The following is a 17,035-nucleotide window of genomic DNA, read 5'->3' as shown; positions in this document are numbered from 1 at the left end:
GCTTATTTTGGTAAAATTCATGAATTCAAGAATGAAAACCTAACCTAACCTAAAAATAGTCCAGTATATAGACTATTTTCAAAATTTGTTTGCTGCTGGCTTCCTGTAATGTGTGAACCGACAAGAACCTTGTTTTATTTAGACATGAATTTTATGTCGGTACTACACGACCCAAAGAGGTTGGACGGTCTTTATAATACGGCCGTATATTTCCGACACAACTGGATTAGCTGGATATATGGACACCACACCGCGCCTCCAAGAATCCCTGTTGCTCGCCGGTTTTCTTGCTTTATTCTAGGTCATTCCAGCGGGACGTAGCTCCGCCGTATATACTATAGATAATATTTAGCGGCCTTCCAGGATGCCAGAATCCAGTCGGCTTGAAAAACAGGCAAGCCAAGTTTCTGGTATCCCACCGCATCGCAAATATCTGTCTTCGAAGCTCAGTATACGGTTTTCCTGAGCCTTCGTAAGGTGCCATGATTCGCCATAATGCAAAACTAATAGATGAAATCATTTTCTGATAGTCTTAAGAGCAATATGAAAATAGACTACTGGTAGAATGGTGTCAGTGCTGGCGACTCATTTAAGTGTTTGTATCATTGTTTTCTAATTTCGTCGAGGCCGGAAAAATCTGTCCTTTCCTTCTGTCCAACGTTTAAATTAGCTGCAAGTCGTTTCGCATTGTAGATTCATATGCAACAAACTTTACATCAGTATTAATTACCTGCTTCTATCAAAAACTGCAAATCGTCTGTAAGCGTCTGATAATATTTACAATATTTTTTGTTTTATATTAATATACATTATTATGTGGTAGAACCTTCATATAATACGGGTGAGAGGGTGTCCGTTAAAACCGAAAGCTCTTCTTCTTCTTCCACGGCGCTACATCCCGGGGTGGGATTTGGCCTCCTCTACAACCGCTCTCCACTCACTCCGGTCTCTCGCCACACTTCTCCAGTTACCGGGTCTTCCTATATGAAGCCAGTCCACTTCTACGGCGTCAGCCCATCTCCTTCTTGGACGGCCTCTGGGTCTCTTCCGTTGGAGTAGCCACTTCGTCATGATCCTTGGCGCTCTAACTTCAGGCATTCTCTCCACATGTCCCGCCCATCGTAGTCTTTGGGATTTATGTTATCTTATGATTGTTTGCTGTTCAATCAGCTCTTCCAACTCGTGGTTCATTTTTATTCTGTAGTTCCCATTTTCCAACGTGAATCCAAAGATTTTGCGGAGTATTTTGCGCTCGAAGACAGCTAATTTGTTTTCCTCGTTTTGAGTTAAGCACCAAGTCTCACAGCCATAAGTGACCACTGGCCTTATAATTGTTTTATAAATTAGAAGTTTACTTCTTCGGCCTAGAATTTTCGACCCCACCAGTCGCTTGCAGGCATGCCAGCATTTATTCCCGGAGATAAGGCGGATTTTTATCTCCACTGCTGTCTTATTTTGGGTATTTAGGCTGGATCCGAGATACGTGAACTTGTCCACCCCTTCATATGCATGCTGTCCTATGTCTATATTCTGCAGCGGTACCTGATCGCGTGTGCTGACCATATAACCGAAAGCATGTTATATAAAAACAACACAATTTATTGATATATCCAAACATGCCCGTTGTGGAGTGACGTTATTGTTCAATGTCGACGTGCTTGCTTCCGGTAATCCTGCTTTAAAAAAGAAGCGTGTAATATCTATAGTTGAATTTCGTTTTCTGACAAATCGTCAATAAATGTTATTAGATTGTAGAGATGCGATCTCTTCATAATGTCTTATGATAATTTTGTTTCGGGGCGTGTTGTTTCTTCTTCATCTGCTATTTCACTTTCAGTCATGATGTGACACCATGGAGCCCACATCCAGAAGCGGGCCCCCAGGTTAGAATGTTAGGCGGGCCCCCCTATCTATCGCTAAGGGTAAAGGCAGTGTGACGCACTGCAGTAGCGTTTTCCAAATGGCGTACGCGGTAAAATTAAAGTGTTTTTTTAGCGATTTTTTGTAGTTTTAATATGTTCATCCATTTGAATTATGGAGTTGTCGAATATGGGCACACAGTTAAAAATTGCATCGTAAAACCAATTTTTTAAAATTATTAATATCGTTGAAGCAAAATAGCGACTTTTTTTTACTATTAAAGCAAATTTATGATCTGTGTTTATCTCATTTATCTGGTCGATTCGTCACGCCGGGTCCTTCCTGAGCCGAGGCCCCCAGGCTAGAGCCCTGTCAGCCCCCCCTTTGTGGGGGCCATGTGTGACACCGAAGGTCACGTTCGTCTATTTCTACCCATTGTAAACTAATTGAATGGAGTAACAAATGCATCCGTTCACTTCAAGTAAACACATTAAACTGCTGTGCAGCTGTGTGAATTAGTGCCCAGCGTTGCAAATGTCACTGCTACGTTCAGTCTACGAGCAGGACGGCATTATGAATCTTATTCGAGTGCGAGAGGTATGGCGTGATTATCATGCGCAGAACATTGTTTACAAGTGGTGATATTTGGATTTAAATGTATAACATTTTCAAATTTGACCTGGGGCCTTATGTTAGAACTTGCGAGTTGTAGTCGCCCGGTCGACATGACGTCATATGACATCATTGTGACGTACTACCGGAGTGATAATAGCATTCGAGAAAATAACGCTACTAAAATAGTGGCGTTATTCATTGTCCCCATACACAAATAGGTGTTTCAGCATAATAATATCTATGGTGAGCCGTGTGCGTTGGACGGCTTGCCTCAAGCGTGTATTGGCTGACGTCACAATTACGTCATATCGTCGGGTGACTTCATATCACCAGTTATAACATAGGGCTGCTGGTATTTTGTCCGTTATATCAAGGTTCTACTGTACTATATTATGATCTTTAACAAAATATACAATTTAATATTTAAAAAAAGTGTTTTATTGTTTTCAAATTTAAAACTAGGTATCTAAAAAGATAAAAAGAACTTTTTATATACAACATTTTTAAATTTTCTGTTGAATCATATTATAAACTTTACTTGACTAGGTTTTAAAATTTGTTCTTGATAGAAATACTGAATAATGAAATGTCATTTCATATTGATTTCCATAGTAACGCACGTATATATTATTAATAATAATTTAGTTGCTAGGACCCCCTAGCAACCAATAATGGTATAGAAATAACTTTTCATACAAAACAGAATTAACTGAAAATGAATTAAATTCTACTTAAAGATGGCTAAAAGTATTAAAAAAATGCATTGGCATCGTGTTCTGATATATTCTAAAAGTTTCAAATGTCTAGCTAGTCGGGAAGTTAGTTAAAAATCGATTGCAAGATTTGTACTGGACAAATAAGAATGCGAGCTAAGAAAAACGTTGTAAAATGACCATTACAGACCTATAAACTTATCTAAAGAATAGATGGGGGAGTCACAGACGAAATCTGCCCAATCAAGACTCGCAACTGGACAGAATCTGAATGACGTCCATAAGGTAGTTCGTAGTTCCATTTTTGACCGTTCTAAGTTTGTAGGACTACCTTATTGTAAATAAAAAAGGTTATATGGTCGAATGGAAATTGGCTGGACACATAGCTTGAAGAAAAGATAATTGTTGGACAAATTTAGTCATCCAAGAGATACAAAACGTCCACAAGGTAGACCTAGAGGCCACTGGATCGATGAAATGAGGCGTCTAATTACAAAAAGTGACAAGTCCACAATTCAATATTTTCGGGAAACAACGTTTTTATGTTTCAAGCTTCAATTATTTGTTTTAACGTGAGATTATTTTTTCCATTGTATTCTATGTCGAAATTAGAACCAAATGGAGGCAAAATAAAATTGGATGTAGCGCTATTTGTAGCTCACTTTTTAATTTACTCCGCATAAGGCACATATTTCCGTGGCACTGTCATGAGTTTACCAGATGCTCCAGCATGGGAGACGACCCTTTTCAATATTGAACGTTCCCTTATTGGTTGACTTAAATATGCGCGAAATCAATCAAGCTTTAAATAATACGAAACGCGGACTTGGCGCTTTTTGTAATTAACCGAGACTTAAAATATTTTTTTTCATAGGGTTATGTCGCGTTTTTGAATTTATAGATCAATACATATTGTCTAAAATTATACAAAGAATACGTGCGTATTTTTTTTTCGATTTTGACCAAATGTGGACTTATCGCTTTTTGGAATTAGACGCCTCAAATGATAAAGTTCTGCGGAAGTACGTGGTAACGCAATGCACAGGACCGCGGGAAGTGGAATCAGCTTGGAGAGGCATTCATCCAGCAGTGAATAGATTCAGGCTGATGATATTATGGTTTGAAAATAGCAGAAAACTGTTTTATTAAATTCATAGAAAACCTGTTTAATTTTATTATTCTAGCACAGCGGGGGGCAAACTGCGGCCCGCCGGGTATTTTTTTGCGGCCCGCCATCATTAATTGTAGTTCTGATTACGAATAACTTTTTTATATTTTTTTTTTTAAATATTGACAATAGGTTAAAATTTGAAGAATTTGTTGTTTCGTAAACGTATTATCTCAGTACGTCTTCCTTGCGTCTCGTCTCACACTATGTAACCACTATTTTCTACGTTGAACATGGTGACACATTTAAATACTTTTAACTCCGCGTTGCAAGGTAAAAAATATATGCCCATGATAATATATGGTAAAAAGTTTGAATGGATTTCAATTAAAACTCAAGTTATTCCTTCGACAAATATCGAATAACAACGTGGACCACTTTCCAACTTTGAAGTTGCTGAATATACTAGAATATAAATTTGAAGAATATGGTAAAATTATTAAAGCTCTGAATGACGATTTTTCACAAAGATTTGGTGACTTCCGAAAAATTGAGACAAGTTTAGCAATAGTACGCGATCCATTTTCAATAGATATTGATAGTGTACCGACAGAGCTACAACTTGAGATTATTGATCTGCAGTGTGACACTGATTTAAGAGAATTGCATCGTTGTGAAGAAATCTCGAAATTTTACAATGCCCTTAAGGGGACGCTCTACAGAATTGCCCTTGAGAATTGAAAATATGGTTTTTTTACATGTGGTCCGGAATTGTTGCTCTACTGGTAATATTCAAAGGTCGCCGACAATGCTTTGGTCTAAAGTAAATAATGATCTCTCATAACATAACACTGTCAACGTGAATAAAATATGGGGTGACCAAAAAATGATATCTTCTAATATACGTAAATGTTACTAAATTCAATTTGTTAATCATCTGTTTGGTGGGAAATATTGTAACCAATATGATGGATAGCCACGATATAAACTTAATAATATATTAATAACGTTTTAACCAGAAATTGTCCGAGAGCTAAACATACGAAGGATGTTGAAATACATATCTACCTACATTTTTATTTCATGTGCTATCCAAAAAACATTATTATTGAATAGTATTTATTTTGAATGTGTAAGACCTATTACATAATTATTAAAAAAATAGGTAAGTACACATTGTTTAATTCTAATGCATATTTAAAAAAAAAAGTGTAATATAGTGATGTCTGTTTATTATAAAAAGAAAGTGACTTTGTATTAAAAGAAATGAAAATATAATTAATTATATTTTCATTTCTTTTAAAATGGAATTCTACCAAGTAAATGCTAACTCAATTAATGACTTTTTATTACTTACCCGATTAGTTTAATTAATTTAGTCTGACACTTTTACAAACAAGTAACGCAATTTTACTTTTATAAAAATAGGTAGTGATACACCCCTGTTACAGGCGGGCTTCTCCCGGTGTAAAATAATCATTTAGTAGCTCAAGTCGAAACGTAACCCTGACCTCTAGAAACGGCTTCATAAAACATCTAATCTGATTCCTTGCTCAACCACGTAAGTATTTTTTTATTTATAAGTAAGGGCCTTCGTCCGGCGTAAACATAAATATATCGTTCCTTTTTTTGTGAATCCGGGGTTCGATGGACACCTGAGCTAGCCGCTGGAACCCCGGGGATCTCAGTAGGTACAATAATTATTGTTGGTAAGTAAAGCCACTGCAAGAAATAATTTATATAAAAAATTATTATTAACGTAGAGACACCCACACATTTTTTTATTCAAAGCTAGCGTCGCTGAGAAGATAGCAAAGTTACCGACCAGGGCTGTCGAAGACTAATTACTTATTTTTATGATGTGTTTTTAATTGTGTGCAATTTGGCAGAAAAATATAATAATATAGATACAGTTGCTTACCATTCGGGTATCCAATGAGATGGGTTTTGTTTAATCTTTTGCAGACATCCTACAGTTTTATTTTTTATCTTGCCCATCTCACGTAAGGATATCTGATATTATAAAAGTTACATAGTACAACAGTGTTTAAATCTAATATGTAATTGTACAGGTTTAATTAAAAACTATAACAAAATTAACATTTTAATGATTTACAGATTTTCCTATGCTATATCAACTTAATATCAATTTTAATGAGACAAGATACATATTACGATTTATCCAAAATACACATCATCAGATAATATGTGAAATATTTTGATAAGCAAAAAAATAAGAACAATACAAAAATAACATAACATAATCAGCCAGTCTTTTCATAATTATTTTAGATAAATGTTGTATGCCGTTTGACGCTTGGAATTATGTAATTATTCCATCTGTTCAGTAAGCTATTTTTAACTTTAAATTTGTAACTTTTTAAAACGTAAAATTAGATTGATATTATTTTGACAGCCCTGTATTCGTTCGGCTGGCTTCAGGTTACGTCGCATACATGTTATGTTTGAAGGGAATAATAATAATAATATTCATTCGCCCGAGAATTGTAATTAATAATTATTGCGTTTCTTAAAATAAATCCCCGATGGTTAGAGGTTTTTGAGGTTAGACTGAATTAAAATGACGTCCTTTCAACTCTGAGATCATTCTCTGAATGAACTATGAATGACCTTGTTCCTGTTCATCGGGCTCTTAATTCAGACAAATTCGACCAATTTAAAGATTACGCAAGAAAAATGTTCATTATTTTTGGATCAACCTATATATGTGAACAAACATTTTCGATCATGAACCTCAATAAAAATTCTTTACGATCAAATATCTCCGATGCCCATTTACAAGCAGTTGTGAGAATATCAACTACAAAATTAACACATGAATTTAAAAAAAATGTACAATAGTTTCATTTTGCTCATTAATTTTTTTGAAATGTTTATTTTTCGTGATAATAAATAGTGTATATTTAAAAATGGTATTTAACTTGCGGCCCGCCGCTCATTTTGAATTCCTGAATTTGGCCCTCCATCCAAAAAGTTTGCCCCCCCCTGTTCTAGCATCAACAGAGATGACGGTCAAATAAAAATCAAACGTTGAATTTAGCTAAAAAAATATTTTTACGCCCAAAAAAATTATTTATTCCAGCATAAAGCGTATTTTTAGTCGTATTAATTATTTTATTTTGCTTCATTTTATTATTCTTTATTTAGGTATGACAATTTACGTATATTAATCTATGATGGCAACACTTTATTTGTTTGGATTTTTATCCTGCTATTCGGCCAATTCGGCTGTCAAAATTATAAATTGTCGGTTGTCAAACAAGTTAGACAATAAAAAATTGATCCTGGCTATATTCATTATGATCAAAATTACATTTTAAGTTCAAGATTGAACGGATCTTGGTGTGTATAGGTTGGTTAAGTTGAATAAATGGCTTTAATGTAAATAATTTGCGATTATTGAGACGACATCACCGTTTTCAACATTCGTTATAATATAAGCTCCTGTTCTCAAAATGATGCATTATAACTATTCAAGGACACAATATTTGACATTTCTTTATATTTATTATTGTGTTATGATGTACAAGTCAGATATTATAAGTTCTTTATTATAGGTTATCCAAACTCTGGTACGAATTTGTTTTTGGTAAATGTGCAGCAGAGGTGGCCATGAGATTTTACAACTTTGGGGTCTTTTTACTGGTTCTCCGCCACCGCTCGCTGTCATCTGTCAGCGAGCGCAGTGTTGCCAACTGAACTATAATTATAGTACATTTTGGTTCGCGTACTATTCGAAAAGTTACATTTTCGTCCGCGTACTAGTAAAAAAGTATAGTACGTCAAAAATACCACAATTTTGAAAAAAAATATTAATTGAATTCGCCGGTTTGGTTAGGGGCTCATATGTTGCGATGTTTAAAGTTCCGTAAAATGTTCGTACTTCAATCAGCAAATCGTAATAACGTGAAGCGAGGGACGTAGTAATTATAATCTGTGTATAATATAAATAATATAAGATCTCAGTGTGCGATATTAGTCTATGGACGTGGTTTTGCGTTGTATACCTACTCTAAAAAACTAACGTGACAGTTAATGACGGCGGATGTTAGCATTTTTCGGTTGTAAAAGGTGTTATAATAAAGCAGGGCATCGGAATTTCTCGAATTCTCCGTTATGTTTATGTGACAAACAAAAAACTTTCATTTTCTACATGTCCTATAATTTTTGCCGAAATACTACGATGGCTTGGACCGCGTACTATAATTCGATGACAAAAAGATAGCTAAAATCCAAAATGGCGACTGACAGATTACGATGACGGAGAACCAGTAAAAAGCACCCAACTTTGTTTCAAAACGTTCGCGACAAAACCGAAGAGACGTAACATGCTACTGTCCAACAAGAACTTCTTGGCTACGTGTTAAAACTGTGAACTAACAAGTTCCTCCCATTTTTTAACCGCACTTTCATTAACAAGCTCCTCCCATTTAGGCGACGACAGCGCCTTTGGCTTGTGCCTAAATCTTCTTGTTGGACAGTAGTCTCCCAGTCTCTAAGTTTCCAGTCACTCATAAAACAGTGGTACCAATATCAGTAGATTCGATGAAAAATCAAATTTTCTTACCAAAATTATTAATGGCACTAAACTGAACTGAACAAGCAATAACAAGTCAAGACATCTGTAGGGGGTCGTCGATGTGAGGGCCAATGGTGTGGTGACGAGGAGAGATGAGAAGTCGTTGTCGTGATTATGAAGGGTGTGAGTTTATTTAAATTGCGTAAACACATGTGTACAATTGTTACAATAATGTGAATCACAGCACAGAGCGATGTGCTTCGTTTGAAAACTTACAATCGAATAATTCTCTTTTTATCAATCATGACGTACTGATTATTATTTTATCAACTTATAATTATGTAATAATTAGGCTATTAACTAAGTGAGAACAGATATACAAAGATTATTGTCGCGGTCATTGATTTACAAAGTTAGCTATGACTTGATACCTACATGGAAATGCCTATTAATTCAATTTGTAATATGTAATATTGCCATACATCAAAAGTTAAAGATGGGCGAACCCAAAGAGATTAGACTGTGGAGAGTGAACATATTGTCATTTTCGTACGATCACATACGAAACCTTACGAAACAGAAAAAAAAGTCTGTTGGCATTACTGTAAGCTGCTACTTCACTAAGTAGTGTTTGCTTTTATGTTCTAAAAAAACATGGAGGATATTGTTATTGTATTTTACAAAGATTTCAGATGTTATTCGGCTAAAACGGTGTTTTTAATGAAAGAATACAAAGGAGTAACAGCATTTCGGAACAATATATGCATATTATTAATTATACATTGATAGTTTTTCCTAAAATATCTGTTACAATGACAATTATGTCAAACGTCGAAATGTTTACTCTCCAATGTCATGTGCCAGGGCCGCACTCTTAATATTATTGTGAACCCAAAATATAAGATTTGTTTTTCAAAGTAAAAAAAAATATTAGTACTTTCTAGTTAATGACATTCATTATTTAGATAAATTTATAATAGTTTTCAGAGTTAAATATATTTTGCCCTGCACCAAAGCGGAGGCATTCGTACGCATCCATAATTATTTAATTGAGAATATTTAAATAATAAACTTTTAAACTTTTTTGTTAATAGCAACTGTATTTTTAGAGAATTAGATAATCACATGTATGATACTTCGCCATTAACAAACCACGTCACAAATTTAATGAAACTAGTTTCAAAAAAATATTTAGAAATATGATATCATTATTTAGTGAAAAATGCAGAGCAACTAATCAACCATATTAGACAATATTTTAATAGATTAATTATACTTAGGAATCAATAGTTTTTCAAAATATTATTTTCTCAACGCTAACTTTTATACATTATATTTCAAATAAAACCATTTTCGTTTTAAATAATCTTTTTTTTTGTATGAATTCATATTATATATGCAGGGCTTCTCTGATAATAATATTATGTTAAATAGATAAAATATTGTAATTAACTATATAATCAAATTTTCAACATACCTACCTGTATTCTGTGTCTAATATATTTCTTTTTTTAAGTTATAAGTTTTTATTGCGGGAACTTTTTATAATGAAAATACGTTTATCATAAATTGGTTGTAAGCTTGTGTTGATAAAAAAAAATACTCAGTGGGGCATTTTTATGTCCGAGTATGGCCCATTTGCAGCAAAGTGTACCTAATTTCAGAGAGGTAGAGCTTTCTATCACAAAACGAGTACACACTGACATTTGTGTGCTACCTCTGGGGGAGGAGTCCAATCTCTTTGGGCGAACCGATTTTTAATGTAAAATTTGTGGCAGATGTTGAGAAATACTCCTGCCTCTATAATTACAGGCTGCCAGAATATTCCCGTAAAGATATTACAGAAAAAGCTTAGAATGAAGTAGGAAAGAATGGGTTTGACAGTTTGAGGTTATGAGATTATTTAGTTTCAGTAGCGCCGTGTGCGCAGCATCAGTCACTGGCCAGTTTACAAGTTCCATCACCAACAAGTTCGTCAGATTTTAGTTTCTGTGTGAGCAGTTGCGTAGCATAGAGGTAATGCGCGGATGGGACGTTATCACCGGCCTTCTTGCGCTCTTAGGCGGAGATGGCAAACGGTGATAATGTCATGGCCAAAGAAGCGGGGGTGGGGGACAGAAACGCACGGTGTATTTTGTCAAGGCTGGTTTATTTTTATCGTAATTGCAGTTAGTTAGTTGCAGGGTATAGGCGGTTTTTGCTGGCGGTTAGCTTGATGCTTGCTTGGCGCCGACGCGGTTTTCTTGGCTGGTTGTTGCTCTAGACTTGGAGATGCTGACTTGGCTTCGCGTCCGAGGCGAGCAGAGACGATGCTGGCTGTCCGGCGGCCAATCGAAGAGAGCTTTGGCGGTCGATGCTGTTCGTTCGGCGTCAGGGGAAAGAGAGCGAGATTTTTCGCGCGCGTCCAACTGTCAGGCGGCGTCATGTTCGTCCGTCGGTCGGGAACCTCCCTGTTTTACCAACGGATTGACTAGTGGCGGCGCGAGCGACCGTTTTCGACAGACCGCGTCTGTTTTGGCGGGAGCGCTGACGAATTTGAATTTTTGAGGAGGCGGGCTCTACTTGGCCGAGGGTTGCGAGAACCGCGAAGAGTGGACGTAGGCTGTGATGTAATGGGAAAGTTGATGGTTCGGTCCGCCGTTTGAGGCGGTCTCCTGTGGGAGACTTCCATCTGGTATCAACGTAAACCCGGGAGATGCAGGGTTTGATTCCCTGCCAGGGTGGCTTACTTTTTACAAAAAGATTTTTTCTATTGGTTATAATATATTTTCTCAGAAAATGTTTTTCAAAATTATGGGTGTTCAATAATTAGAATGGTACATTCTTAAATCTTTTGAATTATTCCTTGAATAAAAAAAATAGTTAATTATCCATGTATTAATTTAATAACAATTTTTTAGGTACATCAGTTTTTTCAGGTTACCTACCACACCGCTCGTAGTTGATCACAAAAGCATCGAAGGAAAAGTATGAGAAAATGAATCTGAAAATAAAGGTCTCATGGACTAACTTTTAAATCAGCCGCAAGTCACTCACATTGTGGATTCATTCGCAGCACACTTCACACTACTATCATTCACATCTGTCAATAGCTGTAAGTGCTTAAACACAATTTAAAATTATACAGTCGAACTTGGTTATTACGAGGAAGATGGGACCGACTGACTTTGCTCATTATAAGCGGTTCTCATTATATCAGAGAATAGGTATGAGCTGTCACATAACAAAAAAAGTCGAAAATAAAAAATCTGAAAACCATCGTAAAAATCTCCGAAACAAGCATGGCCTTCATAAACTACAAAAGAAGTTGTTTATTGTAATGAACGCTGGTAGTTACCTATGGACTTCATAAACCTTGGATTTTTCAACCATATGCATGGATACTTTTTCATTATTGTCGGCGAAAACAACAATTAGGTAGGTACTAGTGTTATAAACGTCAGTGGCGCACCCAGGGGGGGGGGGGGGGTGGCAAGGGGCCCTGGCGCCCCCCAAAACTGAAAATTATCAGAATGATTTTAAACATTGAAATTGAAAGCCAATAAACTATACCTTTGGGCTTAGACAAATAAAAACACGGCAAAAAAATGATTTGTATTAATTCTCCAGCACCCTTTTTAGAAAAATTTCTTAGATTTTAATTACTAACACAAAAATTTCGAAACACTAATGTCAGGTTTTTTTTAGTAACCCAATCCCTAATGGAACTGTCAAAAAATTCTCGGTGTCCACCCGTGGTCTAGGTCATGGCTGGGAAGGGCTGACAGGGCTCTAGCCTGGGGGCCCAGGCTGTGGGGGGCCCGGCGTGTCGGGTTGACCAGATAAGTGAGATAAACACACATCATAAATTAGATTTAATAGTAAAAAAAAGCGCCTGCGCTATTATACTTCATGGCCATAAATATTTTCAATTATTTATATAATTGTGCAATATATTTTTTGATTATTATGTGTCAATACTCGACAGCTTTATTATTAAAGTAGGTGTATTAAAAATCGCCAATAATTCACTGTATAAGTGCCCTTAATTTGAACTAAACACAATTTGAAAAACGTTAAAGTAGTGTTTCACACTGCCTTTAATCTTAGCGGTAGGTAGGGGGCCCGCCAAATATCCTAGCCTGAGGGCCCGTTTCAGGATGTGGGGACCATGGCGTAGGTACTCAGAGTGCAATAGACAAAAGACCGATAAACGAGAAATTAGGCTGTGAAGAAGAAAAAGAGCCTATGGGACTAATTTACATTCTCCTCCTTGGGCCCCCCCCAATATTAAATCCTGGGTGCGCCACTGATAAACGTAATCCGTCCCCGGCGGCATCCTTTATTGCTTAGGGTCAAAATGTTTTGAAAAGATGGACACATTAACAGTATTTTAGCTCAGTATATCCAATATGTTGCTCGTTATAAAAGTGAATAAATGTATGGAGAAAATCATAAACCAAAATGCCAACGAATGTTTCCTCATTCCATCCGAGATCTCGCTATGTCAGAGATCGTAATAACCGAGTTCGACTGTAATTATCATATTATTTAATACGCAAATGTTGCCAATGTAAACCCTGAATTTCGATTTTTTTATGAATGCGTATTATTGTATTAACAGCATATTTAATATTACCAGGCGGTGGCGTTCGCCGTATCACACTTCACCATGAAATCGGAAATATATGGTCGTATATTAAAGACCGTAGAACCTCTTTGGGTCGTATAGTACTGAGATAAAATTCATGTCTAAATAAAACACGGTTCTTGTCGGTTTACCGGAAGCCAGTGGCAAATTTTTTTTGAAAATAGCCGTTATACTGGACTATTTAAGTTAGGTTAGGTTTTCAATCTTGAATTCATGATTTTTGTCAATCTGGTCATCTCTTTCCGATAAGAAAGCTCACGGCGAACTGTGCTACGGTGAAATGTAATACCTACAATTTACATGTAACCATCATAAATACGTTCAACCGTGGCCATCATGAATTAATTTTCTGATTAATATTTCCAGATGCCTCGCCGATGTGCCATCGCGGGATGCAAATCTAACTATGACAGCTTTCTGAAGAATAACCCTATGGTTTCCACATTTCGTTTCCCGAGGGACAGCGAGATGAAGGAGAGATGGCTTCAAGCGATACCGCAAAATAACTTGACGCCTTCGGACAACACGGTCGTGTGCTGCAGACATTTTTTGCCGAGTGACCTGATTAATACCTTTAAATTTAAAAATCCCGACGGAGTAGTCGTGGATGCCGTTATGAAAAAACCTAAACTTGTTAAAGGAGCCACCCCTTCAATATTCGGTGACCAGCAAATCGTGCACTCATCGAAAACTCAAGTAAAGCCGGTTGTTCAGAAGATTAGTCGGAACAATTTCAATGACAGAACCAACTGCCAAGTGGATGATTCTTTATCCAGTGATGTTATGGATAATACTGGTAAGATCTTTGTAAGTTTTATCTCGAGTCTACGAGGGTAGTCCCAGAAGTACCCGACCTAACAAAGAAAACACAAAAAATTTGGGGAAAAATATTTTTATTTCTCTACGTAGTCTTCTTTTAGGTCGATACACTTTCCCCAGCGATGTTCAATAGCTTCGATACCCTGTTTATAGTGAGAATCGTCGAGCTCCTCAAAATAGCCATCTACCGCAGACTCCACCTCTTCACTGTTGGCAAATCTTTTACCACCGAGCCATTTTTTCAAGTTTGGAAACAGAAAATAATCCGAGGGGGCTAAATCTGGCGAATAAGGTGCGTGAGGAAGCGATTCTAACTTTAACTCATTGATTTTGGCCATCGCGATAACGGATGTGTGAACTGATGAAATGTCCTGATGAAATGAAACTTTCTTTTTTGCCAAATGCGGTTGTTTTTTCTTGATTTCATCACTCAAACGCTGCAATAAGTTTGCATAATACACACCGTTGACTGATTTTTCTTTCTGAAGATAATCAATGAAAATTACCCCACGCGCATCCCAAAAAACTGACGCCATGACCTTGCCAGCAGATGGAACTGTCTTCGCCTTCTTTGGAGCCGATTCTCCCCTTCCAGTCAATTGTTTCGACTGTTCCTTTCGTCTCAGGTGTGAAGTGATGGACCCATGTTTCATCCATGGTTATGAATAGACGCAAAAACTCTGCTTTATTGTTGTGAAACTTCGCCAAACACTCGATTGAAACATTCTCACGATGCTATTTTTGTTCCATTGTGAGTAATCGCGGCACCCACCTTGCGCACAACTTTCTCATGTCCAAATTTAAAGTCAATATGTGATGTACAGCACTTTTTGAAATGCCTACCATGTCTGCTAGCTCGTACAATTTCAGTCGACGTTCATCCAATACCATTTTGTGGATTTTCGTCACCATTTATGGCGTGGCCACCTCATTTGGTCGTCCACTGCGATGTTCGTCTTGGCAGCTCGTCCGAGCTCGTTTAAATTCAGCCAACCATTATTTTACTGTTGTAAACAAAGGAACATACACCCCCAGAGTAGAATCTAGCGCAGCTTTGTTATTGGTTGGACTGAAGCTTTTCAAATGAAAGTATTGTATCACATAACTATGACCAATTTTTTCCATGTTTACAAATTCACTGAGAGCGTTCACCGTTGATGGCTGACAAATAATTACTGAACAACGTAGCGTCGTCAAACTTCAAAATTAGGCTTTATAAGGTCGGTACTTTCTATTATGGTCATTATTTTCAAACAACAACTGCTATCTATACGTCAGGTCGGGTACTTCTAGGGCTACCGGTATGTTACGATAATATTCACCGATCGCTCAACAGTGGCGAGGTGTGGAGATAGGCTGTTTAGATCCAACATAAATCGTGCATGCTAAATTTTATCAGTCATGCTTATTTGTTTTCATTGAACTAAGAATACAAATTGCAGATGGCGCCGACTAGTTTTTAGAATTCAATTAAACCCTCTCTAAACCAAACCATAATACAGTCGAACTTGGTTATTACGATCACGGAAATAGCGAGATCTCAGATGCAATGAGGAAACATTCGTTGACATTATTTTAGTGTATGATTTTCTCCATACATTTATAACGAACTAAAATGATGCTGCCGGGATCAGATTACGTTTATGACACTAGTTAAGTGTCTCAGTACCTAATTGGTGTTTTCGCCGACAACATTGAAAAAGTATCCACGCATATGGTTGAAATTGCATTTAAAAAATCCAAGCTTTGTGAAGTCAGTTGGTACCTAACCTAACAGTGTCGGGGGTCAGAACTTCATTACAATAAACATCTTCTTTTGCAGTTTATGAATGCCATGCTTGTTTCGGGGATTTTTACGAAAAATGTTATATATATCGATATAATGAGTAATGCTTCATCATCATCAGGGTCGCGACAACACGGTGTGGATCCTAACCTCCTCCAACAGCGCCCTCCACCTGTCCCTATCCAGTGTGGCCGCTTTCCAATTTGGTACCCCCAGAATACGGCAGTCACTGGCAGCTCCATCCAACCAGCGAATCTTTGGCCTCCCTCTTCTTCTACGTCATATTGGATTGCTGGACATCACTCTCTTTACCGGTTCATTGTCATTCATACAGTGCACATGACCTAGCCATCGCAGTCTCCCAATCTTGATTGATTGAACTGCGCTGCAATCTTCGTACAGCCCGTAGAGCTCAGCATTATATCTTCTCCTCCAATTGGTGCCATCCCTGATCGGTCCATATATACGGCGGAGAATTTTTCTTTCAAAAATATTCAGGGCTCGTTCATTTCGCAGAGTTAATGTCCAGGTTTCCGATGCGTAGGTGAGCACTGGCTTTACAAGAGTCTTGTAAAGAGTGCTTTTAGTTCGGCGAGATAGTATGCGGGACTTAAAATGTCTTAACAGGCCAAAGAAGCATTTATTCGCAGACATGATTCTCTTGTTGATTTCTTCTGTAATATCATTATGTCGAGTTACAAGAGATCCAAGGTATATGAAACTGTCGACCGTATCAAACTTGTATGCACCAATATCTAACTTTGGTACTTTGGTGCGACTTCTCGTGGTGTGACATAGACAATGAGTAATGCTTATAACAAGCAAATTCAGTTGGTCCCATCTTCCTCGTAATAACCAAGTTCGACTCTCTATATTATGTGGGCGATCCGACAAAAATAGTGCACACTTTTTCTGTCACACTTATTTGTTTTTGTTGTATTATGAATACATGTTACAGATAGTG

General features: G+C 37.0%; 1 protein-coding gene across 2 annotated transcripts in view; it reads left to right on the top strand.

Moving 5' to 3' along the window:
- The first annotated feature begins 7,506 nt into the window (after positions 1–7,506).
- LOC147077521 (uncharacterized) overlaps positions 7,507–17,035 on the top strand; it is a 30,624-nt gene continuing 21,095 nt past the window's right edge. Inside the window, exons 1-3 of one of the 2 annotated variants that reach the window (XM_085940850.1) lie at positions 7,507–7,659; positions 11,737–11,930; positions 13,833–14,262. In XM_085940850.1, coding sequence (XP_085796976.1) covers positions 13,833–14,262 — 430 coding nt within the window. In that variant the 5' untranslated portion in view covers positions 7,507–7,659; positions 11,737–11,930. Of the gene's footprint in view, positions 7,670–11,736; positions 11,931–13,832; positions 14,263–17,035 lie in introns of both variants that reach the window. The other variant, XM_085940849.1, reaches the window with a different exon arrangement.

The sequence above is a fragment of the Rhyacophila brunnea genome, unplaced genomic scaffold (genome assembly GCF_057557595.1).
Source record: "Rhyacophila brunnea isolate RB1 unplaced genomic scaffold, BYU_Rbru_1.0 scaffold_13, whole genome shotgun sequence".
NCBI classification, from domain to species: domain Eukaryota; kingdom Metazoa; phylum Arthropoda; class Insecta; order Trichoptera; family Rhyacophilidae; genus Rhyacophila; species Rhyacophila brunnea.
This window is presented reverse-complemented; position numbering and strand designations above follow the sequence as displayed.